Source organism: Spinacia oleracea, chromosome 6, assembly GCF_020520425.1.
Source record: "Spinacia oleracea cultivar Varoflay chromosome 6, BTI_SOV_V1, whole genome shotgun sequence".
NCBI classification, from domain to species: domain Eukaryota; kingdom Viridiplantae; phylum Streptophyta; class Magnoliopsida; order Caryophyllales; family Amaranthaceae; genus Spinacia; species Spinacia oleracea.
In genome coordinates, this window is record NC_079492.1 from 11,287,837 (window position 1) to 11,312,074 (window position 24,238).

At 38.2% G+C, this 24,238-nt stretch overlaps 1 protein-coding gene across 1 annotated transcript; it reads right to left on the bottom strand.

Annotated features, from left to right (window-relative positions):
* Positions 1-4,962: 4,962 nt before the first annotated feature.
* On the bottom strand, positions 4,963-23,701 carry LOC110798032 (cysteine-rich receptor-like protein kinase 25). Its single transcript, XM_056830868.1, has 9 exons — positions 23,575-23,701; positions 22,350-23,369; positions 21,492-21,623; positions 21,267-21,388; positions 7,526-7,736; positions 6,793-7,033; positions 6,339-6,395; positions 5,787-5,937; positions 4,963-5,373 (listed from the first exon to the last, which is right to left on the bottom strand). Exons 2-9 carry the CDS (start codon positions 23,284-23,286, stop codon positions 5,161-5,163), a joined length of 2,064 nt encoding a protein of 687 aa, XP_056686846.1. The 5' UTR covers positions 23,287-23,369; positions 23,575-23,701; the 3' UTR covers positions 4,963-5,160.
* Positions 23,702-24,238: the final 537 nt, after the last annotated feature.

Sequence of the window (24,238 nt, forward strand, 5' to 3'; positions counted from 1 at the left end):
TTTGTCGATTACCATTCTCATCTCGCGCTCCAAACATATGATAATCAGGGATCGTCTCATCATAAATTCCTCCAAGAATGGGCAACCCCCCAAGCTTATAAATATCCCATAGAGAAACGGACCATTCCCCAGTCATGGTATGGAGTGTGTTTGTGGTGGGGCTCCAACTCTCACAGAATGCACGGATAATGTTGGGGTCTTTATCGTATAAACAAAGAGAAGCCTGAACTGCCTTGTACACTGAGCAAACACGAAGAATGTCTCCAAAACGGGATAATACAATCTGTCCACTCCCACCAGCCAGGAAGAAAAGATGCCTCACCAGGGACCCTTAAATTTTTGGACTTTCAACTCACTGAACTCGAAAGAATGCGACGACCAAGAATTGGAGACAAGGCATCTAGTTTGTACCTATTAGGGAGAGTGCTCTTAAGAACATAAAAAGGAGGATCGCTAGAAGTTCCTGGAGTCACTTGGATTGCCATCTCACTGCGAAAGATTTCCTGATCGATAGTTGCCATCATACTGCCAGTAGGACGCCGAAGCGACCTCTGAATGATAAAATGGGTTCCAGTTTTTAGATCATCTTTCTCGCTGTCTCTAATCGAAAGATGGATGTCATCACCTTTCTTGAACTCTGAAAGGTATACCATTCATGCAATAACAACAAGAAAGAATGAGAAAGAATCAAACAGGATTGAAAAAAAAAACAAAAAAAAAAAACAAAACTTAGTTGCTAATGACATTAGGCGGTCTTCAAACGGATCATCTGAGGATGACAGGTTCACTGTGCAAACACGATGACCTGACACCCCTGATGGGTTCACTGTGCACACACGATGACCCATCACGATAAATCCTTCTTCAAAAGCATCCAGGTCGTCAAACGGATCATCTGAGGATGACAGGTTCACTGTGCAAACACGATGACCTGACACCCCTGATGGGTTCACTGTGCAAACACGATGACCCATCACGATAAATCCTCCTTCAAAAGAATCCAGGTCTTTTAACAGATCATCTAAGGATGACAGGTTCACTGTGCAAACACGATGAACCTGACACCCATGATGGGTTCACTGTGCAAACAAGATGACCCCATCACGATAAATCCTCCTTCTTTCCATTTGAGCCTCCACTAAGCTGCAACAAAATAAAACGGCATATAAAAAAAAAATGTGCAAGTAAAAAAAAATATAGTCTAAAAAGGTGTACAACAATCACGAGTACGAGGCGACGAAACAATAAGTCTGTCAAAATTGAAGACCTACACACACAAAAGTCACACGTATCAAGGATACACCCCTTCGCATCTCAATAAAAAAGTATACAAAGTACGTAATGCCAAATTTAAGTTAATGTGTCGAGCTACAAAAACTAAGTTATTGGAAATTCCCTCTTCAAGCAAGCAGCAGACTAATATCTCAAGTCACATATCGGCAAATAAACAAGAACAACTTACATATAAGACGGGCTTGCTGAAAAGAGTCGATATGATGTCAATAATTTTCTTGAGTAAATTTACTGGATGATGATATTTAGTAGGAAGAAAAGTCGACGAAATTAATTCTGCTGTAAAATATAGACACACGAAGTTGTGTGTTTAAAAAAATCTTGCGGATACTTTAAAAGAAAAGGGGGCAGCATAATTATTAATCAGGTGCATGCAAGTTGTATGAAGAAGTAAAACACTTTGATTTGCTAATTAGTCTATACAGTGAGACGCAATTGAGCAGTTTATAGTCAAGTAACAACAATATACTGATATACATAGCCAGGAAAGCATACATGGCATTGAGAACTCATGCATAGCAGTGAACATATTTCATATGTCAAAAAAAAAAAAAGGGGCTGCTATTACATATTTCGTACATCAAAGATAAATGTCAAAGGTCTAGGTTCAACACGATTGATCAAAGGAAAAAGGATCATTACTCTTTTGATTTAATTACCCATCATGATGATGATGACGACACAAATTGCCAAAAAAAAAAAAAAAAAAAAGATGATGCTGACACATTTAACTATAAAACAATAACCAGGCCAGGCCAGTAAATAAGTCTCAGCTGTTTGAAGAAGAAAAGACGCATACACAGGCGGCATCAAAGAAAGTAAAATACTTACCGGTTGCGAGTCGAACAATTGATATTTTGCGAACAATCACTACTTACGGTTGATATCTAGAAGGGTCTGCTGCAAGATATAAAAAAAACAGTCTTGATTAACTTATCATTGATCTATTGATTTTATGGATAAAACAAAGAAAGCCACAGTAATTTTCATTGCATCAAGGAAGGTGAACCAAGAAAGCATGCATGACATTAATAATTCATACGAAGTGGAGTATACGGCAGTAGATGTACTTCGCATGTCAAAGATTAGTTCTTGGAGTTAAGCCGACGATTCCTATCGCAAATTATGAACTCAAGGGGTTAAACCCATAATCATAGATAGAATGATAAAGCCAAACGAAGAGGGCGAAGTAAAGACGGAACAAAAAATGGGTTAACTCGTACGAATGGCCATAAAGTACGAAGTAAGGAGTATACGGAGTACTTGGGAAGAACAAGGTCAGCCTTTCTATTCTATGGTAATTGCGATAGGTACCATGCAAATCTCGGAAAAAAATATATACATAAACGTTGGTGAGATATCAATTACCTTCCTTGGAATACCACTGCAGATGTCGATCGAGGATGAAGATTTAGAGAGTAATGGGCTTTTGTGCGTGCTTTCTCTGTATTGCAGTTGTGGGATAGGGATGAGCCCCTTCTTATTATACGTTGTGGGGATCTCTAAGTGCAAAGTGCAAACCCTAGTACAATTCTAATCTACGGATGACAAGGATTTTGTTGGCGGTGTTATATCTTGGCAAACCCTAGTACAATTAGGATTCTTGGATGTGAAGGCTCTTGTATACTGCCGGGTAGAAACCAAGTGAGACGTAAACAGGAGACTGTTAAGTCAATTTTAAGTTGAGAGACTGTCAAGTTATGATGGTTCGAGACCACGTCACGCTCAAACGCTTCAAGTTGTATATGTGACATAGTCTCGAGGGGGCAATTTGTAGACACTAAAAATTTATAATGTATTACAATTTAAATAAATTAATTAATTTGAACCGATATCATAATATTAATCCATTTTTATTAATTTAGCCCACCCAAATTAAATATCCGAATTACTCAAATACAATTTGGATCAAAAGTGTATTGGGCTAAGTCGTACTGTTAGCCCAAAATAAACAAATCAAGTGGACCAGGTTAAAGACTCTTAAGTCACAAAATGGGCCCGAGCCTAAACCTATCAAGTCCAGTAAAAGAGTTTTCATCTCCTATAAATACTACTCGTCTATTTTAGTGGCGGGGGATCAGAAATTCATTATTCTCAAGAGTCCATAAATTCTCTGGGAATTCTCTCTGAAAGTAGTCAATAAACACATCAAATTTGTGTCGACTGCTTAGCCAAACTCAAACTCAGGTTGACATCATCAGACGACTGTCACCTAAACCCAAACTCAGGTTGACGTCATCAGACGACTGTCACCCTAAACTCAAACTCAGGTTGACGTCATCAAACGAATGTCACCCTAAAACCAAATCCAGGTGTCATACACGTGTCAACGTCACCTGCGGAACAGAATCAGAGGACTTAGTTATTTTCTTGTAAACTGTCAATATTAGAGATTGTACCCAAACATTCAAATATCAATAAAATTACTTTGTTGCATTATTTTCTATTTTATTTGCCTAGACTAGAAATTTTTTGTAAACAGAGGTATTTTGGTAATTTTCTTGTGATAGTGGGTCCCACTAAGAGGCCCGTACATTATCCCCACGCCAAATATATAAGACTGGTCGTCTTAAGATTTAAACAAGGACAATTAGATTGGGGATGACACTACAATATCATAGTAGGGGTTGCTCGAGGAATGCTTTATCTCCACCATGATTCTCGTTTGAAAGTCATACATCGCGATCTCAAAGCGAGTAATGTGTTACTCGACATGAATATGAATCCAAAGATTTCAGATGTCGGCATGTCAAGGATTTTCCAGGTAAATCAAACCCAAGGAAATACAAGCAGGGTTGTCGGAACTTAGTGTGTACTCCCTCCGTCCCTTAATACTCGTACCGGTTTGACCGGTGCGGAGTTTAAGACACTTGAATTGACTTATTAGTTTAATAGGTGGTAGCTAGTTGATAGTGGAGTATTTTTTAATATGGTTAGTGGAAAATGTGTAAGGGAGTAGTGGGGGTGTGAATTTTTAAATGATTTTTTGGTAGGGAGTGGGTTAGTAGATAAGTGTGAGAAATAATATAATATCGATAATAATTTCCATTTATAGAAGTGGTGCAAGTATTACGGGACGGCCCAAAAAGGAAAACGGTGCAAGTATTAAGGGACGGAGGGAGTATAATTCTAATTATAATTCCAATTATTTTCTTGTAGTGGTTATTTGTCTCCGGAGTATGCAATACATTGAAACTTCTCTACCAAATCAAATGTATACAACTTTGGCGTGCTAATCTTAGAGACCATTAGCGGCAAGACAAATAGCACTTTCTACCAATCAGGCTATGCGGAGGACCTTCTATCCTATGTGAGTATCGTTGTTTTCCTTTTACCTCTTTTATTTGCAAAGAAACTCCTAGAGGAAAGAATTGAATGAACTATTGATTGAGTATACAGGCATGGAAGCGATGTTTAGAAGGGACAACTTTGGAATTTGTGGATCCAACAATAAGATCGAGATTCGTGCTTAGCTAATGAAGTCGTAAGATGCATGCATCTTGGTTTGTTATGTGTTCAAGAGACCGACAATGGCGAGAGCTGTCCTCATGTTGGACAGTCACACTTAGCGACGCCTCAATAACCTTATTTTTTCGTCAAAAGTGGATCATACTCATTCATTACAAAAAACATCGAGTCCATACCATGGTATGTACACATGATCGTCTTAATCTTTTTGGAGGCCTTGTGGAGATTCAAAATTTGGACCCCTAAATATGAATATATATGATCCATAATAAATATATATTCTAAATTCGATGTCAAAAAAAAAAAAAATACTCTTATAATGTAGTTTTTTACAAATTTGCTAGATTAACCGTCTTTTTAAATTTGTAAATAGCTTTTCCTCTACAATATATCCCTTTCTCATTTCTCAAATTCTACTTCGAAATTAGAAAAAACCTGTACTACCATTCGCATTGTCGGTCTCACTTTCGGGTCCTTTTGAATGCACAACAGGCCTAGATGGATGCACATTAAGGCTTGATCTCTCATTTCTTCACTTGGAATTCCATTCTCTGATACTAAAGCCTCATCAATCAATGCTAAGGGAGTCCCGGCTTTCCATTGTATCCAAGCCTGTTGATTAAACAAAAAACAGATTTTAATTTATATAAGTAATCACACTATAAAAAGTACGTTGTACCATTAACGATAGGAAATACCGTCGCTAAAGTCAATAAATCGTTGATTAATGACGGGATTTCCTGGTTCGAACCCGTCATAAACCAGGGTCGTTGTTAATAGAAAATCCCGTCGTTAACCCGTCGTAAAAGACATTTTCGACGGTTGTTCCCCTCTTTGTTTGGTTGTTAACTCCGTCGCAAAAGGCTTTTACGAATAGAGTTTTGACCCGTCGTAATTAGATTGTCATTAACGATACAAATTCTTGTAGTGTCAGCATATGTGAGTAATAACAATAACTAATGATCGGTAATAATTGACATCATTTATTGATGGATAGATGTTGGGAGATGGCAATTGGTGCTTACATAGCTAAGCAAGTCCTCTGCTAAGCCTGATCGGTGGAAGCTCGTATTTCTTTTACCAGTAATTATCTCCAAGATCATCACACCGTAGCTGTAGACATCTGTTTTTACAGAAAACTGTCTTCTCTGTGCCATCTCCGGAGCCATGTAGCCGCTACCATATGTTACCATATAACACAAAATTCTTAGATAAGGTAGTTTGCAAAACAGTACTACATTCGTCCCAGATTAGTTGTTAGTTGTTACACTTATCTTTACACAAAGTTTTGGGTGATAATTGGTTATTTGGTTATCAATTGTTATTTTATTGAAAAAATAAATGTGATAGGAATTAGTGGAGTATTTTTTTAATTGAATGAGAGAGGATGTGGGGACCTAGAGAGACAATATAATAATTGTGGGGACATTCCTAATTTAAAAGTATAACAACTAATCTGGGACGGACGTAAAAGAAAAGTGTAACAACTAATTTGGGACGGAGGGAGTACAAAAATTCAAAGGTCAAGGTAATCATGCATGCCCTTACAAAAGATTACAACCACTTTCTAAACTTACATTGTTCCACCACCTCTGTGAGTACTCTGATGTGTTGGATCAATCCCAGAACAATTCCTGGTAAATAAACATATCACTTAAAACAAAAAATGATTGAATCTTTCCTTAAATATTAATGATATATATACTTCTTCTTTTCTTTTTGAAATGACACAATTATTTAGGCACGTTTGTCAATGCACAATTTCAAACATTAATATCTTCATTTACTGATACGAAAAAGTTATAAAAAGGTTAATATTTAAAAAATAATTATTGAGACGAATCTAATTAGACTCCACACGACTATGTTTTTTCTGAAATATGCAGTCAAAGCAACTTGTGTAAATAGTGTTCAAAATCCAATTATGTCATCTAATAAGAAACGGAGAAAGTATTAACAATTTAATTGCTTAGATTTTGGATATTTGACTGGTATGTAACAAATAAAAGGCATCAAAAGAACGACACGTACAGGGTTCCCCTAGCTTTAATCGCTCCCTCAAATTCTGCTTGCTTTAGGCCAAAAAATCTTGCCATGCCAAAATCTGCAATTTTGGGGTTCATTTGCTCATCTAGCAAAATATTGCCTGGTTTAAGATCGCGGTGTACAATACTGTGCCGAGTCTCCTCATGCAGATACAGGAGGCCTCTTGCAATGCCTACTATAATTCTAAAACGCGTCAACCAACTCAATTGATTTCGCTCTTCTGTACCTGTTTCATACATTGTATCAAGTAAGGCTCTAGATTAAGGATTTATTTGGTTGACATGGAAATTTAATTTCCGTAAGAAATTTAATTTCCATAAGAAGTTGTAATTCAAGGAAAATTAGTTCCCTTGTTAAATTCATGGGAATTTCTCTAAATTATTTGGTTGACAACATGGGAATTAAAAATTTCCATGAACTTTGATTGACCTAGCAGAGGCTAGGTAATTTACTTCCCACGTTTTGTAGGAATTCAAAACTACCCATGAATTTCAACTTCCTCTATTTTTACTTTTTTATGTCAACCAAACAACTAGTCAATTTATGAATTCCCATTGAATTCCACTTCCCAATTTTTAAATGTCAACCAAACAACCCCTAGATACCGTTATCAACCACGTAATAGCTTAGCTCATCAGAAATTACGGTGACTTTGTGTGAACAAAAAACTATCGCAGTCAATAATATTGAACTCAGGGTATTGTCGAACATATCATACCGAACAGTAATTTGTCAAGGCTTTTGTTTGGAACGTACTCGAAAACAAGCATATTTTCGCCTTCACCCAAGCAAAATCCAAGTAGTCTCACCAAATTCCTATGTTGAAGTTTAGCCAAGACTTCAACTTCATTCTTAAATTCTTGTTCAACTTGGCTGCTGCTTCTGAACAGCTTCTTGACAGCGATTTCTTGCCCATCTTGTAAGGTTCCCTGCAACAATAGTAGTAAGTTTCGACATTACAAGAATTTGTATCTTTAATGACAACCTAATAACGACGGGTCAAAAAAAATTCCGTCGCAAAAGTTTTTTGCGACGGGGATAACAACCAAACAAAGACGGGAACAACCGTTGCAAATATTTTTTCGGGATTTTTCATTAATGACAACCCCTTTCATGACGGATTCGTGACAGAAAATCTTGTCATTAATCAATGATTATTGGTTTTTGGCGACGAGGATTTCCATCGTTAATGGTACAATTTCTTGTAGTTCGAGTTAATATATCACTCCAAGAATTTGTATCTTTAACGATAACTTAATCATGACGGGTCAAAAATCCCGTTGGAAAAGCCTTTTGCGACGGGGCTAACAACCATCGCAAATGCCTTTTACGACGGGTTAACGACGGAATTTTCCATTAACGACGTGTAGAATTTGTGAGTGAAGGAGGAAAGAAGAAGAATAGAGGAAGGAGATAAGTGCGACGCCATTATTGAGCTTGAGAGCTCACTGAAGGAAATAATGCCCTTGGTCCAAGTATGCATTCTATGTTAAGTCTAATAAGTGCGGTTCAGTATTAATTAACAAGTTAATAAATTCAGTGAGATCAAGTGAGCTGAATGTCTAGCTAGAGGCCGCTTCAGTTCAAGTGGAATTAATGATATTAATCCACAGCTCACTCTTGACTGAACCCGTAGGGTCACACAAATAGTACTTAAACGGATCAAGTATTTAATGGCATTAAATACTCCATCTATGGATATTCGGAATCGACGGATCTTGGTTTCAGTGGGAGCTGAGATCGTCACAAGCAAGAAATGAATACTCCGGAAACAATGATATTGCCGGAAACGGAAATATGGATCGTATCGGAAATATAAATATTATCCAAGTCGTAGATGTTGCCGGAAACGGAAACATGGTACGTATCGGAAAATATTATCGGAAATGGAAATATTGCCGGAATCGGAAATATTGCCGGAAACGGAAATATTGTCAGAATCGGAAATATTATCGGAATCGGAAAATAGTTCCGGAAACGGAAATATTAAATATTTGTTCGAAACGGAAATTGATTCCGGAATCGGAAATATTAAATATTGTTCGTATCGGAAATGAATTCCGGAACCGGGAATTTAATCGGAAGCGTATCGTACGAATAAGCATCGGACGAGGCCTGCCGGACGAAGGCCCAGCACGAAGCCAGGCCATCGCCCAGCAAGCCAAGCGCGCCACACAAACAGCCAAGGCCACGCCAGGCCCAGCGCAAGGCCAGGCCCAGCAGGCCGTGGCAGCGCGCACAGCACGCGCAGCAATGGGCTGCGAGCTGTGCTGCTGCTCGTGTGGGCTTGCGGCTCGCGTGGGCCGAGCAGCCGTGTGGGCTGTGCGCGGGCATGGCCTGCACGCTCGTAGGTCATGCACGTGTAGAGTTTGTGTTCACATACGAAACCTAAATTGTATAGGATTTGTTTGATGATTAAATTCCTAATCCTAAAAGGATAAATATTAATTAATTAGAGTCCTACTAGGATTCTAGTTTAACTAATTAGTATCCTAATAGGATTCCAGTTCCTTTTCCATACCTCTATAAATAAGGGCCTAGGGTCATTATTTGCAAGAACGATTGAAGTATTCAAAGGGTAAGTTTTTGAAATAAAATTAGCCATACACTTGCAAACACTAGCCGAAAATCCTAGCAACCTTAAGGGCGATTCTAGTTGGTCTAACTTGAGGCGGATCCGGACGTACTGTGGACTATCTACGGAGGGACGACATTTGGAGTCCTAAAGACTTGTTCTTGTTCGGTTCGGGCGCAGCTAGGGAAGGCACGCTACAACATGTATGCATCAATACTATGCTAAATGATTATGTGAATATAATATGCTTTCCTGGCTTTATGGTTTTTCCGCATGATTTATGAACTGTCATATGTATCATAACCTAACAGTGGTATCACGAGCCTCTTATTATTTTCATAATCTTAATTGCATAAACATGGTTAAATATTACAAATTTGCAAGAATTAAAAGGGGTGATTAATTTTCGTAATTGTTAATTAATTGCAAATTGCGTTTATTTAATTATACGTACGCAGTTTTTCGGCAGTTTCTTCGTTACTCATCCAAATCGAGTGCTTTTTGTGTCAATTCCGCATGTAAAAGGCATTCTAAAATTTTGACAAAAATAGGATTTTTCGGCCGAACGCAGAATTCTCAAATTCGAAGCCTAACTATGACTTTTCGGAGGTTTTAGTTTTTCGAATGCAAAATTTCGTAAATTTAAGATGTTAAATTAAATATTTGCGATTCTTGTTGATAAATCTTAAATTTTTTATTGACCTACTTTATATGTTTAACAAGTTTGAATGCCTAGCCTTGTTAATTATGCAATCTAATTTGTAATTATGATTAATTTGTTGAAAATTGAAATAATTTAGAATTAATTTGATTTTCATAATTAGTTATAATTTAATTAGAGACCTATGATTAAAAACCACCATAAAAATTGTAAATTTATGTTAAATTTTAAATTTTTATGACCTAGACTTGAATCCATGTTAATCGGAAATCAATTAAATAATAAATTTTCGATTTTTTCGCCCTAAAATTATGAAATTAATATTATTTATTAATTTGTCATTAATTTTGAATATAAATTTTTAATTTTTATGCGATTCGCTCATATAACTTGCACGCACAAAGCAATGGACGCTACGTGTTACCCTTAATGGGTGTTGTATAGTGCGGGCGTGCGACGACGAGCAAGGGAGCTCGTTGCCCATGCGGTACGAATACAGCGAGCAAGGGCATGGTGCACGAGCACAAGGCAGCAGCTCTGCCTTGTGTCGTAGGCTGTGAGAAATGGGCGTATGGGCAGGGGCGAGAGCAAGGCACGAGCAGTCGCGTGTGGGCAGCAAGCGTGCTGCGCCACAGCGCGCACTGCCTCGCGCAAGCATGCGGAGCCTCGCGCGCAGCGAGCGCAAGCTCGCGTGCCACGAGCGCTACGCACAGCGTCGATGGCTCGCGCGCAGCGAGCGTCAGCTCGCATACAGCTGCCTCGTGCGATGAGCGCAAGCTCGCGTGCGGGAAAGGCAGGCGCGCAGCGAGCGATGGCTCGCATGGATCGAGCGCTGGCAAGCGAGCGCAGCGAGCAATGGCTCGCGTGCAGCGAGCGCTGGCGCGCGCAGCGAGCACCAGCTCGCGTGTTCGATTGATGCCTTGCGATGGTGAGCAGCAGCAATGCGACGCAGCGCATGGGCTGCGGGCACATGGCCAGCAATGGCTGTATGCGTGTAGCCCATGGGCGTGCGTTGCGTGGGATTGTTGCGTTGCGATTAGATCGTTTTGAAATTTTAATTTGAAATTTTCAGTTTACGTAATTTTAATTAATTTTAAAATTAATAATTTAAATTATTTTCTTGGATTTTAATTTTGAATATTGTAATTATAATAAATTTTATTTATTCTAATTATTTTACTAAAATTAAAATCATAAATTAATTTAAATACGACTGAAATTAAATTAAACTTTTTGGATTCAATTATAAATTTATATGAGCTTTAAATTTTAATTAAATTTGTATGTTTCCGGTTAGACTAGAAATACATTTTTATGTTTAAAATTAGTAAAGCATATGAATTTATTGGTTTAAGTGGGAGCATTTTTAGTCATAAACTCTTGATTAGGTCTACAAATCCTTAAGGTTAAAACAACTTGATTAGAATTAATAAGGACTGAATAATTTTTAGATTATTGGTGCCCTTGATTAATTGCTGCAAATGTTTATGTGATGCATAATGTGTTTTACTAACCAGCTATGTGGGCCATTCATGATAATGAATGGGTGAATGGTATATATTGTATATGTACTGTTTTGCAGGTTATGAAGTGACTAGTATGGCCCAAATAGGATAGAAAATATGGTCTGCGTACCATTAATTTGAATGTAATTGGTCTAAAGTACCAAAGTTATTTTTCAATTCAAATATGGTCTGTGTACCATCAAATAGTTGTAATTAGTTTTAATTATAGCTTATTCTATTTGAAGAAAATGGTGCCTCCCACGGAGATTTTCAAGACGGACTTTGAAGTTGAAGCTTCAAGATGAAGTCGGGCCATACTAGATCACATTTATCTTATGCATGTTTTAAGTTATTTATTGCTTTTAAATATGTCTTAAATATGCATGAGATCAAAGCTTGATTATGTTGCATGATTAAGGATTTTAGTTCACTTAAAATCTAACCAACATAGTAAGAGCCTTAAGTTCCAAACTTAAAAAAATTGAGTTAAAAGGTGCCATGCCAAAATATACACTTGCTTGGATATCCTTTACATCAATCTAGTAATAGTTTTCGCTCAGCGAGGTGTTACTTATTGGTCCTAATGGGGCAAGGTACACAAATAATTGTGAGTACATGTTAGTTTTGGTGAAACTCAACGATATAAGTAAGGAGTCATTTTATGTCATGGCAAAATCGATAGGTTTACCTAATAAGTTCTTAGACGTACCTATCAACCAAGAATAGTTTCTAGACTATTAGCAAAAGGCTTTTGCTTACCTAAGATGTTTTAGGATGAAGTCGACAAACTGTGCTTAGTTCTTCAATGATTTTAGGATCTTGGAATCATTTTATTCACACCTGCCGGAACACATAACTTGAATAAAATGCTTAATGAACATTGAATTATGCATGTATGCTAGAATTTAAGTTTATTAAGAGAAACTGTGAATGGTTATTTATTTGTTTATTCTTTTCAATTGTAGTTTTAACTATGGCAAACAACAATCAAAACATCATCATGGGTTCTGAGCTTATGGTCAAGCTGAACCTGGCAAATTTTCTTGAATGGGAAGCTAAGCTAGTTGAAATAGTCAGACTCAATGGACTTGAATATGTACTATCACATCCCATGCCAAGCTACTATGCCAGAGACATGACCCCTGAGAGATTTTTCGCCTGGGATGCGGATCTCAAAAAGGTTATGAGTCTCATGCTGAACAATATCCCTGATGATTGGGCTAGAAGGTTTGTAGCCTATGAACCTTTTACGCTCATCAAGAATCTGAGGGATATCTGTCGTGGAAGCACGGAGGAGAGGGACCTGAACGTCCATGAGTTGATTGAATCAATGTCTGGTCTAAAGGTTAGTTCTCCCAACAGGTGTTATAGGATGGAAGTCCAAGAAACACATGTTCAGCTCCTTCGCACTAAACAGAGGGTAGGCGTCCCACTGAGGTTCCATGTGGATCTTATGCGTTCATACTTTGATCGCCTAAGTCTACTAGGAACACCAATAAGCGAAAGGATGGCAGTCTCTATCTTGCTCAATTCACTACACAGTGGGTTTGGTCGCTTTAAGCAACTACCTAAGTGAACCAAGAGAAGAAACAGTTGCAGAATTTGTTCACCTTGTCAGAAAGGCTGAAATAATACTGGACTGTGAAGCCAAAGATTTACTCAAGGCTAGAAGGAGACCGTTCAAGAAAAGCGGAAAGTCCAAGGGCAATGCTAAATCAAAGCAGGACAAGTCCACATCAAGCTGTCTTTATTGTGATGGAAAAGGCCATTACAAAAGAGAATGTCCAAAGCTAAAGGAAGATCAGAAGAACGGAACAGTCGTTCCATCTTCAGGTATTTTCGTTATAGACTGTATACTTGCTAATTCAACTTCTTGGGTATTAGATACAGGTTGTGGCTCACACTTATGTTCCAATCCACAGGGACTAAGAAGAAGTAGAAAGTTAAGCAAGGGTGAAGTCGACCTACGAGTGGGAAATGGAGCACGGATTGCTGCATTAGCTGTAGGAACTTATTATTTGTCGTTGCCCTCCGGGCTAGTTTTGGAACTGGAAGAATGTTTCCATGTTCCAAGTTTTACTAAAAACATCATTTCAGTTTCTTGCTTAGATGCTAAGGGATTTTCCTTTTTAATAAAAGACAATAGTTGTTCGTTTTATTTTAAAGAGATGTTTTATGGATCTGCTAGATTAGTCAATGGACTTTATTTATTAGATCACGACAAACAAGTTTATAACATAAATACCAAAAGGGCCAAAAAGGATGATTCAGATCTCACCTATCTGTGGCATTGTCGATTAGGCCATATAAACTTGAAACACTTAGAAAGACTTCAAAAGGAAGGAATTCTAGAACCATTTGTCTTAGAGGATTATGGTAAATGCGAATCATGTTTACTTGGCAAAATGACAAAGCAACCTTTCTCTAAAGTTGAAGAAAGAGCTACTGAACTATTGGGTTTAATCCATACAGATGTATGTGGACCAATGAGTACAAATTCTAGAGGTGGTTTCAGCTACTTTATCACTTTCACTGATGACTTCAGTAGATATGGTTATGTCTACCTAATGAAGCATAAGTCTGAATCCTTTGACAAATTCAAGGAATTTCAGAGTGAAGTAGAGAATCAATTAGGCAAGAAGATCAAGGCACTGCGGTCTGATAGAGGCGGTGAATATCTGAGCTATGAATTTGATGACCATCTGAAAGAATGTGGAATTCTATCAGAATTGACTCCTCCTGGAACACCACAATGGAACGGTGTGTCGGAACGGAGGAACAGAACCTTGCTAGACATGGTCAGGTCAATGATGGGTCAGGCCGAACTTCCATTAGAATTTTGGGGACATGCACTAAATACAGCTGCACTCACTATAAATAGAGCTCCGTCTAAAGCTGTCGAAAAGACTCCATATGAGTTATGGTTTGGAAAGCCTCCAAAAGTGTCTTTTCTTAAGATTTGGGGATGTGAAGTATACGTCAAACGATTAATTTCAGACAAACTTCATCCAAAATCTGACAAATGTATCCTTGTGGGCTATCCAAAGGAAACAAAGGGGTATTACTTCTACAATACATCTGAGAACAAGGTGTTTGTTGCTCGAGTTGGTGTCTTTTTGGAGAAAGATCACATTTCCAAAATGACAAGTGGGAGAAAAGTAGACCTCGAAGAAATTTGAGTCGAACAACAAACTCTAGAGAATGCTCAAGATGACATTCAGGATGAAACTCAGATATCTTTAGAAGAATCTGGTGAGTATCATGGTCAATCTAGAAATGTTACCCCGCGTAGATCGCAAAGATATAGATCTCAACCGGAAAGGTACTTAGGTATTTTGACGAACGAGAGCTATGACGTTCTATTACTTGAAAGTGATGAACCTGCGACTTACAAACAAGCTATGACGAGCCCTAGCTCCAAGCAATGGCAAGAAGCCATGCAATCTGAATTAGACTCCATGTCTGAAAACCAAGTATGGGATTTGGTCGATTTGCCAGATGGCTACCAAGCCATTGGAAGCAAATGGGTTTTCAAACTGAAAAAGGAAAAGGATGGGAAACTTGAAGTTTTCAAAGCTAGATTGGTTGCAAAAGGTTACAGGCAAGTCCACGGCGTGGATTACGATGAAACCTTTTCACCAGTTGCAATGCTAAAGTCTATTCGGATAATGTTAGCAATCGCTGCATATTACGATTACGAAATATGGCAGATGGATGTCAAAACTGCTTTCTTAAACGGCGTTTTAACAGAAACTGTGTTTATGACACAACCTGAAGGTTTTGAGGATCCAAAGAATGCTAAAAAGGTATGCAAGCTAAAGAAATCAATCTACGGATTGAAGCAGGCATCCAGGAGCTGGAATATACGTTTTGATGAAGCAGTCAGTGACTTTGGTTTCATCAAGAACGCAGACGAATCTTGTGTATACAAGAAGGTCAGTGGGAGAAAAATTGCTTTCCTAGTATTTTATGTCGACGACATATTACTTATCGGAAATGACATTCCTATGTTGAACTCTGTCAAGATTTGGCTTAGGAAATGTTTTTCGATGAAGGATCTAGGAGAAGCACAGTACATATTGGGCATCAAGATTTACAGAGATAGATCTAAAAGGATGATTGGACTTAGTCAAAGCACTTATATCAATAAGGTGCTTGATAGGTTCAAGATGGCATACTCCAAACGAGGCTACCTACCCATGTCTCATGGAATAACTCTAAGCAAGACTCAGTGCCCAAAAACACTTGATGAGCGTAGACGAATGAATGGGATACCATATGCATCATTGATTGGTTCAATAATGTACGCTATGATATGTACACGCCCGGATGTTGCGTACGCACACAGTGCTACGAGCAGATACCAGTCAGACCCAGGAGAGGCGCATTGGACTGCTGCCAAGAATATTCTGAAGTACCTGAAAAGGCACAAAGATGACTTCCTGGTCTATTGTGGAGATGATGAATTAATTGTTAAAGGCTATACGGACCCAAGTTTCCAAACCGACAAAGATGATTTCAGATCACAGTCTGGGTTTGTCTTCTGCCTCAACGGAGGTGCAGTAAGCTGGAAAAGTGCTAAGCAAAGCACCATTGCGGAATCTACAACTGAAGCGGAGTACATTGCTGCACATGAAGCAGCAAAGGAAGCTATATGGCTAAGGAAGTTCATAGGTGAACTTGGTGTAGTCCCCTCCATTAAAGGACCAATAGCCCTGTATTGTGATAATAACGGAGCTATTGCACAGGCAAAGGAGTCTAGACACCACCAGAGAGTCAAGCATGTACTTCGTAGATTTCACCTTCTACGAGAGTTCGTTGAAAGAAAATAAGTCGAGATAAACAAGATTGGAACTGATGACAACATATCAGATCCGTTGACTAAACCTCTGCCGCAGGCGAAGCACAACTCGCACACTGCAGCTATGGGAATCAAGCATATTGGACAATGGCTTTGATATCCTTGTTTAATGTTTTAAAGTTTTAGAGTTTAAATCTTTGTAAAACATTATTGGTTAATCATTCACAATAAATGAAGAGAATTCATTTTTCCATTTAATTTGTGGTTTATTAAATGATGAGTCCCTTCAATTTGACGATATATTCAAGATAGACTGTCAGGACCAGTCCTGTGACTAAGAAATGTCTATCAAGTGAACTAGAATGTCAAAGGTTGAAAGTGGTCCCTAGTCGGAGTTTTCTATAAAATTGGACGCATAGAAAACGTTAGACGATTAGAATGCAAGATGACTAGTAGTTCTGTTTCTTGAACTATGTGGACATGGCAATGTCATAATCATTTGCATAGATACTTACTTTGGGAAGACTAGTATCGGACAAGACCTATGAAACTTTACTGTAAGAGATGAGAATCTGTCATAAGAAAATTTCATTAATTTTATTAGACACTAAATCCTCAATACCTGAGTGATTTGAGATTACTTGTTTGAGAACTGGTTGCTTTGACGTTGACCAACCGTCGCACCGTAAAAGGAGGCTATAAAGGCAACGCTCAGGTAATCACCTATCAAACGAAGTCTAATCTCAAGATCGCAAGATTGGGATTGTCCTCCCATAAATCGGGATGAGATGCTTAAAAGTTGTACAAGGCCACTCGGAGAGCTAGAAACTGTGAAATGCATGGCCGTGCTCGGATGAATCATAGGCTATGATTATCTGTTTATTTGATCAGTTGAACTCTGAAACCGAGAAACACCTCTGGACATAATAAGGATGACAACTCTTACCTTATGTTCAAGAGCAAGCATCGAGCGACAAAGGAATTAGGAAATGCACACTTGTCCCTAAGGACAAGTGGGAGACTGAAGGAAATAATGCCCTTGGTCCAAGTATGCATTCTATGTTAAGTCTAATAAGTGCGGTTCAGTATTAATTAACAAGTTAATAAATTCAGTGAGATCAAGTGAGCTGAATGCCTAGCTAGAGGCCGCTTCAGTTCAAGTGGAATTAATGATATTAATCCACAACTTACTCATGACTGAACCCGTAGGGTCACACAAATAGTACGTAAACGGATCAAGTATTTAATGGCATTAAATACTCCATCTATGGATATTCGGAATCGACGGATCTTGGTTTCAGTGGGAGCTGAGATCGTCACAAGCAAGAAATGAATACTCCGGAAACGATGATATTGCCGGAAACGGAAATATGGATCGTATCGGAAATATAAATATTATCCAAGTCGTAGATGTTGCCGGAAACGGAAACATGGTACGTATCGGAAAATATTATCGGAAATGGAAATATTGCCGGAATCGGAAATATTGCCGGAAACGGAAATATTGTCAGAATCGGAAATATTATCGGAATCGGAAAATAGTTCCGGAAACGGAAATATTAAATATTTGTTCGAAACGGAAATTAATTCTGGAATCGGAAATATTAATTATTGTTCGTATCGGAAATGAATTCCGGAACCGGGAATTTAATCGAAAGCGTATCGTACGAATAAGCATCGGACGAGGCCTGCCGGACGAAGGCCCAGCACGAAGCCAGGCCATCGCCCAGCAAGCCAAGCGCGCCACACAAACAGCCAAGGCCACGCCAGGCCCAGCGCAAGGCCAGGCCCAGCAGGCCGTGGCAGCGCGCACAGCGCGCACAGCAATGGGCTGCGAGTTGTGCTGCTGCTCGCGTGGGCTTGCGGCTCGCGTGGGCCGAGCAGCCGTGTGGGCTGTGCGCGGGCGTGGCCTGCACGCTCGTAGGTCATGCGCGTGTAGAGTTTGTGTTCACATACGAAACCTAAATTGTATAGGATTTGTTTGATGATTAAATTCCTAATCCTAAAAGGATAAATATTAATTAATTAGAGTCCTACTAGGATTCTAGTTTAACTAATTAGTATCCTAATAGGATTCCAGTTCCTTTTCCATACCTCTATAAATAAGGGCCTAGGGTCATTATTTGCAGGAACGATTGAAGTATTCAAAGGGTAAGTTTTTGAAATAAAATTAGCCATACACTTGCAAACACTAGCCGAAAATCCTAGCAACCTTAAGGGCGATTCTAGTTGGTCTAACTTGAGGCGGATCCGGACGTACTGTGGACTATCTACGGAGGGACGACATTTGGAGTCCTAAAGACTTGTTCTTGTTCGGTTCGGGCGCAGCTAGGGAAGGCACGCTACAACATGTATGCATCAATACTATGCTAAATGATTATGTGAATATAATATGCTTTCCTGGCTTTATGGTTTTTCCGCATGATTTATGAATTGTCATATGTATCATAACCTAACACTCGTGGCTTTTGAGAGAGGAAACCAGAGACTACATTTTTATTAATTGTGTTACTTAATGAGATAGTACAAATCTAGAGTATTTATACTAAGTAACAAACTAATTACAAGCTAATGTTCTATACTATGTTATATACTCCAATACCCCCCCCCCCCTCAAATTGGAGATGGTGTAAACATCTTCAGTTTGAAAGCTTCAAAACAGACTCTTTCATTAACTTTGCACCAAGAACTCCTCATGAACAAGCATAGATGGTGGCCACTGCTGTTGCTGTTGTACCAACTGCTCATATCAAACTGCAACGTCCAATATTGCCTTGAAGAAATGAGCCTCAATGGGTCTCATCAAAAGAATGATCACAATGGATCAATGAAAACTAACCTCTTTGGGTCTCAAAATTGACCTCTTTGGGTCTCAAAATTGACCTGTTGTTAGAGGTTCTGATTCTCCAGATCTGTTGCTGGGAAAAATGAACAAAATTGACCTGATTATACAGGTACTGAACTCCAGATCTGTTGCTGGAAATAAATGTTGAATCGTGCCAACATTCAAAAGAAAAAGAAATCCCAAAAAATGGCAACAAAGCATGCCAACAATCAACAATCAACCTTCATTATCTGCAGGATCAGTCCTGCATAAGAACAACCATTTCGGAGAAAAGTATCCTCCTCCTTTATTTACCCCACTCCACAGCAAAAGTATGCTTTGCAGAACTTCTGTTCCTGCATAAGCTTGAGTATAACTGCGGCAGCATCTTCGTTTATGAAACTAAACCTTCGTACACAAACTGACTTCGCACAACAATATCCCCAACTTCAGCAGGGTTTACATTAACAAGCAACCTGCAGCATCATCCAACAATACTCTTCTTATCACTCCTCGATTTATTCGCCTTTTCTTTGACAAACTCCTCCATTGACCTTAAAACATCTCACTAATACTCTCATCAGAAGGCGTAGCAGCAAACTCTACACCCTTACACCAAGAATGGAACTCAGCAAGATCATCAAATCTCTTTGCAACAGTAGCCCAAGTCCCATAAGTCTTAACAGAATTAAGATACTCCATCTCCCAGAAGCAATCAGACAAGAGCGAAAAACCCCCCACATACATCATCATACAGAACAATATTGTCCTCAATCACAGGAGTAAGAGCAAGAACAGGTCGAAAATCCCAGAAATCAGTCAACACACACAGCAATCAAAACAAACGCAAGAAAATACTCCATTAACGACACTGTGATATTCTCTACATTGCACAGAATTATCAAGAACTCGCCAAATTCACTGACTCAAGATCATCCGAGTCAACACCAATCAGACACCAACAAAAAAAAAATCAACCCAAAGCTATCAACCCATAAATCCAAACTCATAACCAGAGAAAAGTTTGGGTAATCAAACCTTGAAGTATCAGAAGCAGATGTCGAAGAAGACGACGACGGAAGAGCACGGTCAGAAATCGCAACCAAATCGATCACAGATCAAACCTCCGATCAAAAAAATTCGGTCAATCCTTCGATTAAAAACACCGAAGAACGTAGAATCACAAATTGCTTCAAGAATCTACCAACAATACCAGAATCTTGCAAATATTTCAAAAAAAAAATTTCAAGAACCCTAGAATTTGGGGGAAAACTCAAGAATCAAAATCGTTTGATTCAAGGTTGGAAATAAGATTTGTGAGCGGAATTAAGAGATATTAGGACGAATTACATCCTAATTCGTCGAATTTTGACTTAATTCAACCCAAAAATAAATTCGAAGCAGAAAAAATTGGGGAAAAATTGATGAGTTAAACCGAACGGAAATTTTATGCGGAATCGTAGAGTCGGGGTCGTTCCCGCTCTGATACCATGTAGAATTTGTGAGTGAAGGAGGAAAGAAGAAGAATAGAGGAAGGAGATAAGTGCGACGCCATTATTGAGCTTGAGAGCTCGTGGCTTTTGAGAGAGGAAACCAGAGACTACATTTTTATTAATTGTGTTACTTAATGAGATAGTACAAATCTAGAGTATTTATACTAAGTAACAAACTAATTACAAACTAATGTTCTATACTATGTTATATACTCCAATACGACGGCCCCCTTTTATGACGGGTTCGCGACAGGAAATTCCGTCATTAATCAATGATTATTGGTCTTTAGCGACGGGATTTCCCGTCATTAATGGTACAATGTTTTATAGTGTATGTCATATGTATTAGTTGCGCAGTTGTGTGACATACTCGTGGTGGGTGTGGGTGATAACAGAAAATAATAAACTTAAATTTCACATTAAGTATATCAGTATATATCTTTGCAATTGACAGTCAATCAAGGCCACTTTCATTAATCTAGCCATTGATCAAGAAGCATATGATTGACCAGCAATTTTATACCAAATCATTTTTATAAAATTAATAATAGTATTATTATGATGAGATATAATTTAGTCTGATGAACAGTTATTTTATACCTTGTATACACAACCAAATCCTCCATGACCTATCTTGTTAACATCAGAGAAGTTCTGAGTTGCAGCTTTAAGCTCATCCAAATTGAATAACAAGGACTCAACAGGATCAAAATCATCATCCCCTGGTTGCAAAATAATAATTTGTAGAACATGAAGATGAAAGTGACAACAATACACATATAATAGCCATTATTATTGAAACGAAATAGGTGAGAGCTTTTTTACTTGTTGGAAAGGTTGAATAGTTATTATTGTGCTTTGCTTTCCAAACACAGAGACCAATTCCAAATGTTGCTAGGCCTAGTAAGACGGCTGCAGGAACTGTGATGGCGATGAGTACCTTGAGAGATATCTTCCCTAAATGAGCAAATAATTATAAGTTGAAACTACTATATATTGCATCTCACAACTACTACAACTACTACGTACCTCTGTTTTAAAATAATCTTTGCGGTTGCTACTTGCACAAATATTAAGAAAAAAATAGGAAAAGTATGTAAAAAGATGCATGGGTGAATATATTAATATATGTATAAAGTATGGTAGATGGGTAAAAAGATGGGTGGGAGTTGGAAAAAAAAAAGAACAAAGTATGAGAAGTTAGTGGAAAATTGTAAATGTTGTTGGGTAAAAGGGGTTAGATAATAAATTTTCATGTTTGAAAATACAATAAAGCAAGGTGTAAGAAGTTTATTATGAAACTTACTAAAACAAAAAGTGTAAAAATCATTTTAAAACGGAGGAAGTAGCTCACTACAAGAAATTGTACCATTAACGACGGGAAATCCCGTCGCTAAAGGCCAATAATTGATGATTAATGACAGGATTTTCTATCGTGAACCCGTCATAAAAGGGGGCTGTCGTTAATAGAAAATTCCGTCGTAAACCCGTAATAAAAGACATTTGCGACGGTTGTTCCAGTCTTTGTTGGTTTGTTAGCTCCGTCGCAAAAGCCTTTTACAACGGAATTTTTAACCCGTCGTTATTAGTTTATCATAAAAGATACAAATTCTTGTAGTGAGTGTTACAATTATTACCGGCCAAAACAATTCTACTTTGAAACTAAAAGGTCATGATTATTACCTAATGGATGATTTTCCGCATTAGATGTCATAGGAGAAGCTGTGAAAAGACAAGGCAGAGAGGCCTCCATCGGCTTCATAGCTGCAGTGATATTGTAAAACGGATAGGCATCATATCTTATAAAACAATTTTGAGTAACCACTCTTCCACCTAACCTTCCGTTACAACACTTAGAAAGTTGGGATATCATGGATGTTAGGCACTTATTGCAGTCTTCCACGGAGAGGTCCGGTGTGCACTGTACCATCTCATACAAAGTAGTTACATGCTTCCGATTACCAAAACTATGCGTAGTAAAGTTAATTACCTTGGTGCCAAAATACTTGGATCCTCCTCCTAAAAAAGATGCTTCAATATTATCCATGTAATCAGTATTATTGTTGATTGCTACCTGTTTGGCTAACTCTGAAATGGTAGTCGCAACAAAGGCAGTTAGAACTGCAGTGTCGCCAGCTAACACTCTTTTGTTGCTCTTCAGGAACCATATAGGACTTGATGACTGATTATAGATTCCAAAGAAATTGATATTGGAATAGTGAAAACTGCAATCCTTGTACCAAATATGAGCTGATATCGACATTGGGCATCTCATCGATAGAAGCCTTGTTGCGTTTTCCACACAGTTTTTACATTCATCATTGCTGTAATCACCCTGACAGAAAAATTGGCTGTACAAAGTAGTGTTGGAATCAATTTCAGGACCTGTGATGATGTCAGAAAACAACCCGGTCGAGTAACCGTGGTAGGTGGTGTTTAAAGCATGGGACTCCAAGCGTGGTAGGTGGTGTTTAAAGGTTTCGTGTGAGCAATTAATAGCGAGGAACTTTTGTTTGGATAAGGATATGGGAACCATAGCAGAGAAACAAAGAAATACCAGACAGGAAAATAATGGAAGATAGGACATATTATGCTTGTATAGTTTCAGCAAATGAAACATTAAGAATTCAGAATATCAACTTTAAGATAATTGAAATGGTCGCCAGAAAACTTGTTGAAATTCTTCTTCTATTTTCTTCTCACCTACAACAGTTTGATTTTCGCGCTCGTTAATACAACAATCACATACATTGAGAAAAATATAATAAGTATCTCACATGACTATGTTTATCCTAAAGTATAAATTACAAAACGTTACTCCATGAATAAAGTAGGGTCAGTGAATAATAAAAAATCAAAGTGTTGAAACAGAGAAAATGTCACCAATAGTTATTCATACACCTATTACCTCTCTTGATATCACTTCTACTAGTCAAGCTTCGAGCATTAATGTGGCAAATTATGACAGGTGAAATTTCTTTGAAAATATGACTTCCTAATTTCCTACTCTATATATTAGCAGCCACCAATCTTTCCTTTACTTTTTTTGTTTTCTTTTACTTTTTCGTGGGGGTGGGGGACAGGGGAGGTGTACACACCAAAGGTGTTTGGTGTTACGTCCTTTTAACAAATTAATTGGTCTAAAAAAAAAAGAAAGGACCAACATAGTCAACAAAAGGGTGGTCATTGACTCATTCGTTTTCTTTTTAATCACGTCACCTCTATAATTTGCCTAAAACTTTATACTCCCTCCGTCTCTTAATACTTGCACCGCTTTTTTTACGGGCTGTCTATTAATATTTGCATCACTTCTATAAATGGAAAATTTTACCAATATTATATTGTTTCTCACACTTATCTACTAACCCACCTACACCCCTACTCCCTACAAAAAATCATTTAAAAATTCACTCTCCCACTCACCACTCCTCACTCCATACACATTTCCCACTAACTATATTAAAAAAAATACCCCACTATCAACTAACACGCATTAAATTAATAAGTCAATTCAATTGTATTAAATTCCGCACCGGTCAAACTGGTGCGAGTATTAAGGGACGGAGGGAGTA

Bases quoted from the DNA above. Each gene is read 5' to 3' on its own strand.
- LOC110798032 (XM_056830868.1), bottom strand. From the start codon at position 23,286: ATGTTTCATTTGCTGAAACTATACAAGCATAATATGTCCTATCTTCCA. The intron at 6,396-6,792 runs GTACGTGTCGTT...TTTATTTACCAG, and splicing joins ATTAAAGCTAGGGGAACCCT to GAATTGTTCTGGGATTGATC. The intron at 5,938-6,338 runs GTAAGTTTAGAA...AACATATGGTAG, and splicing joins CACAGAGGTGGTGGAACAAT to CGGCTACATGGCTCCGGAGA.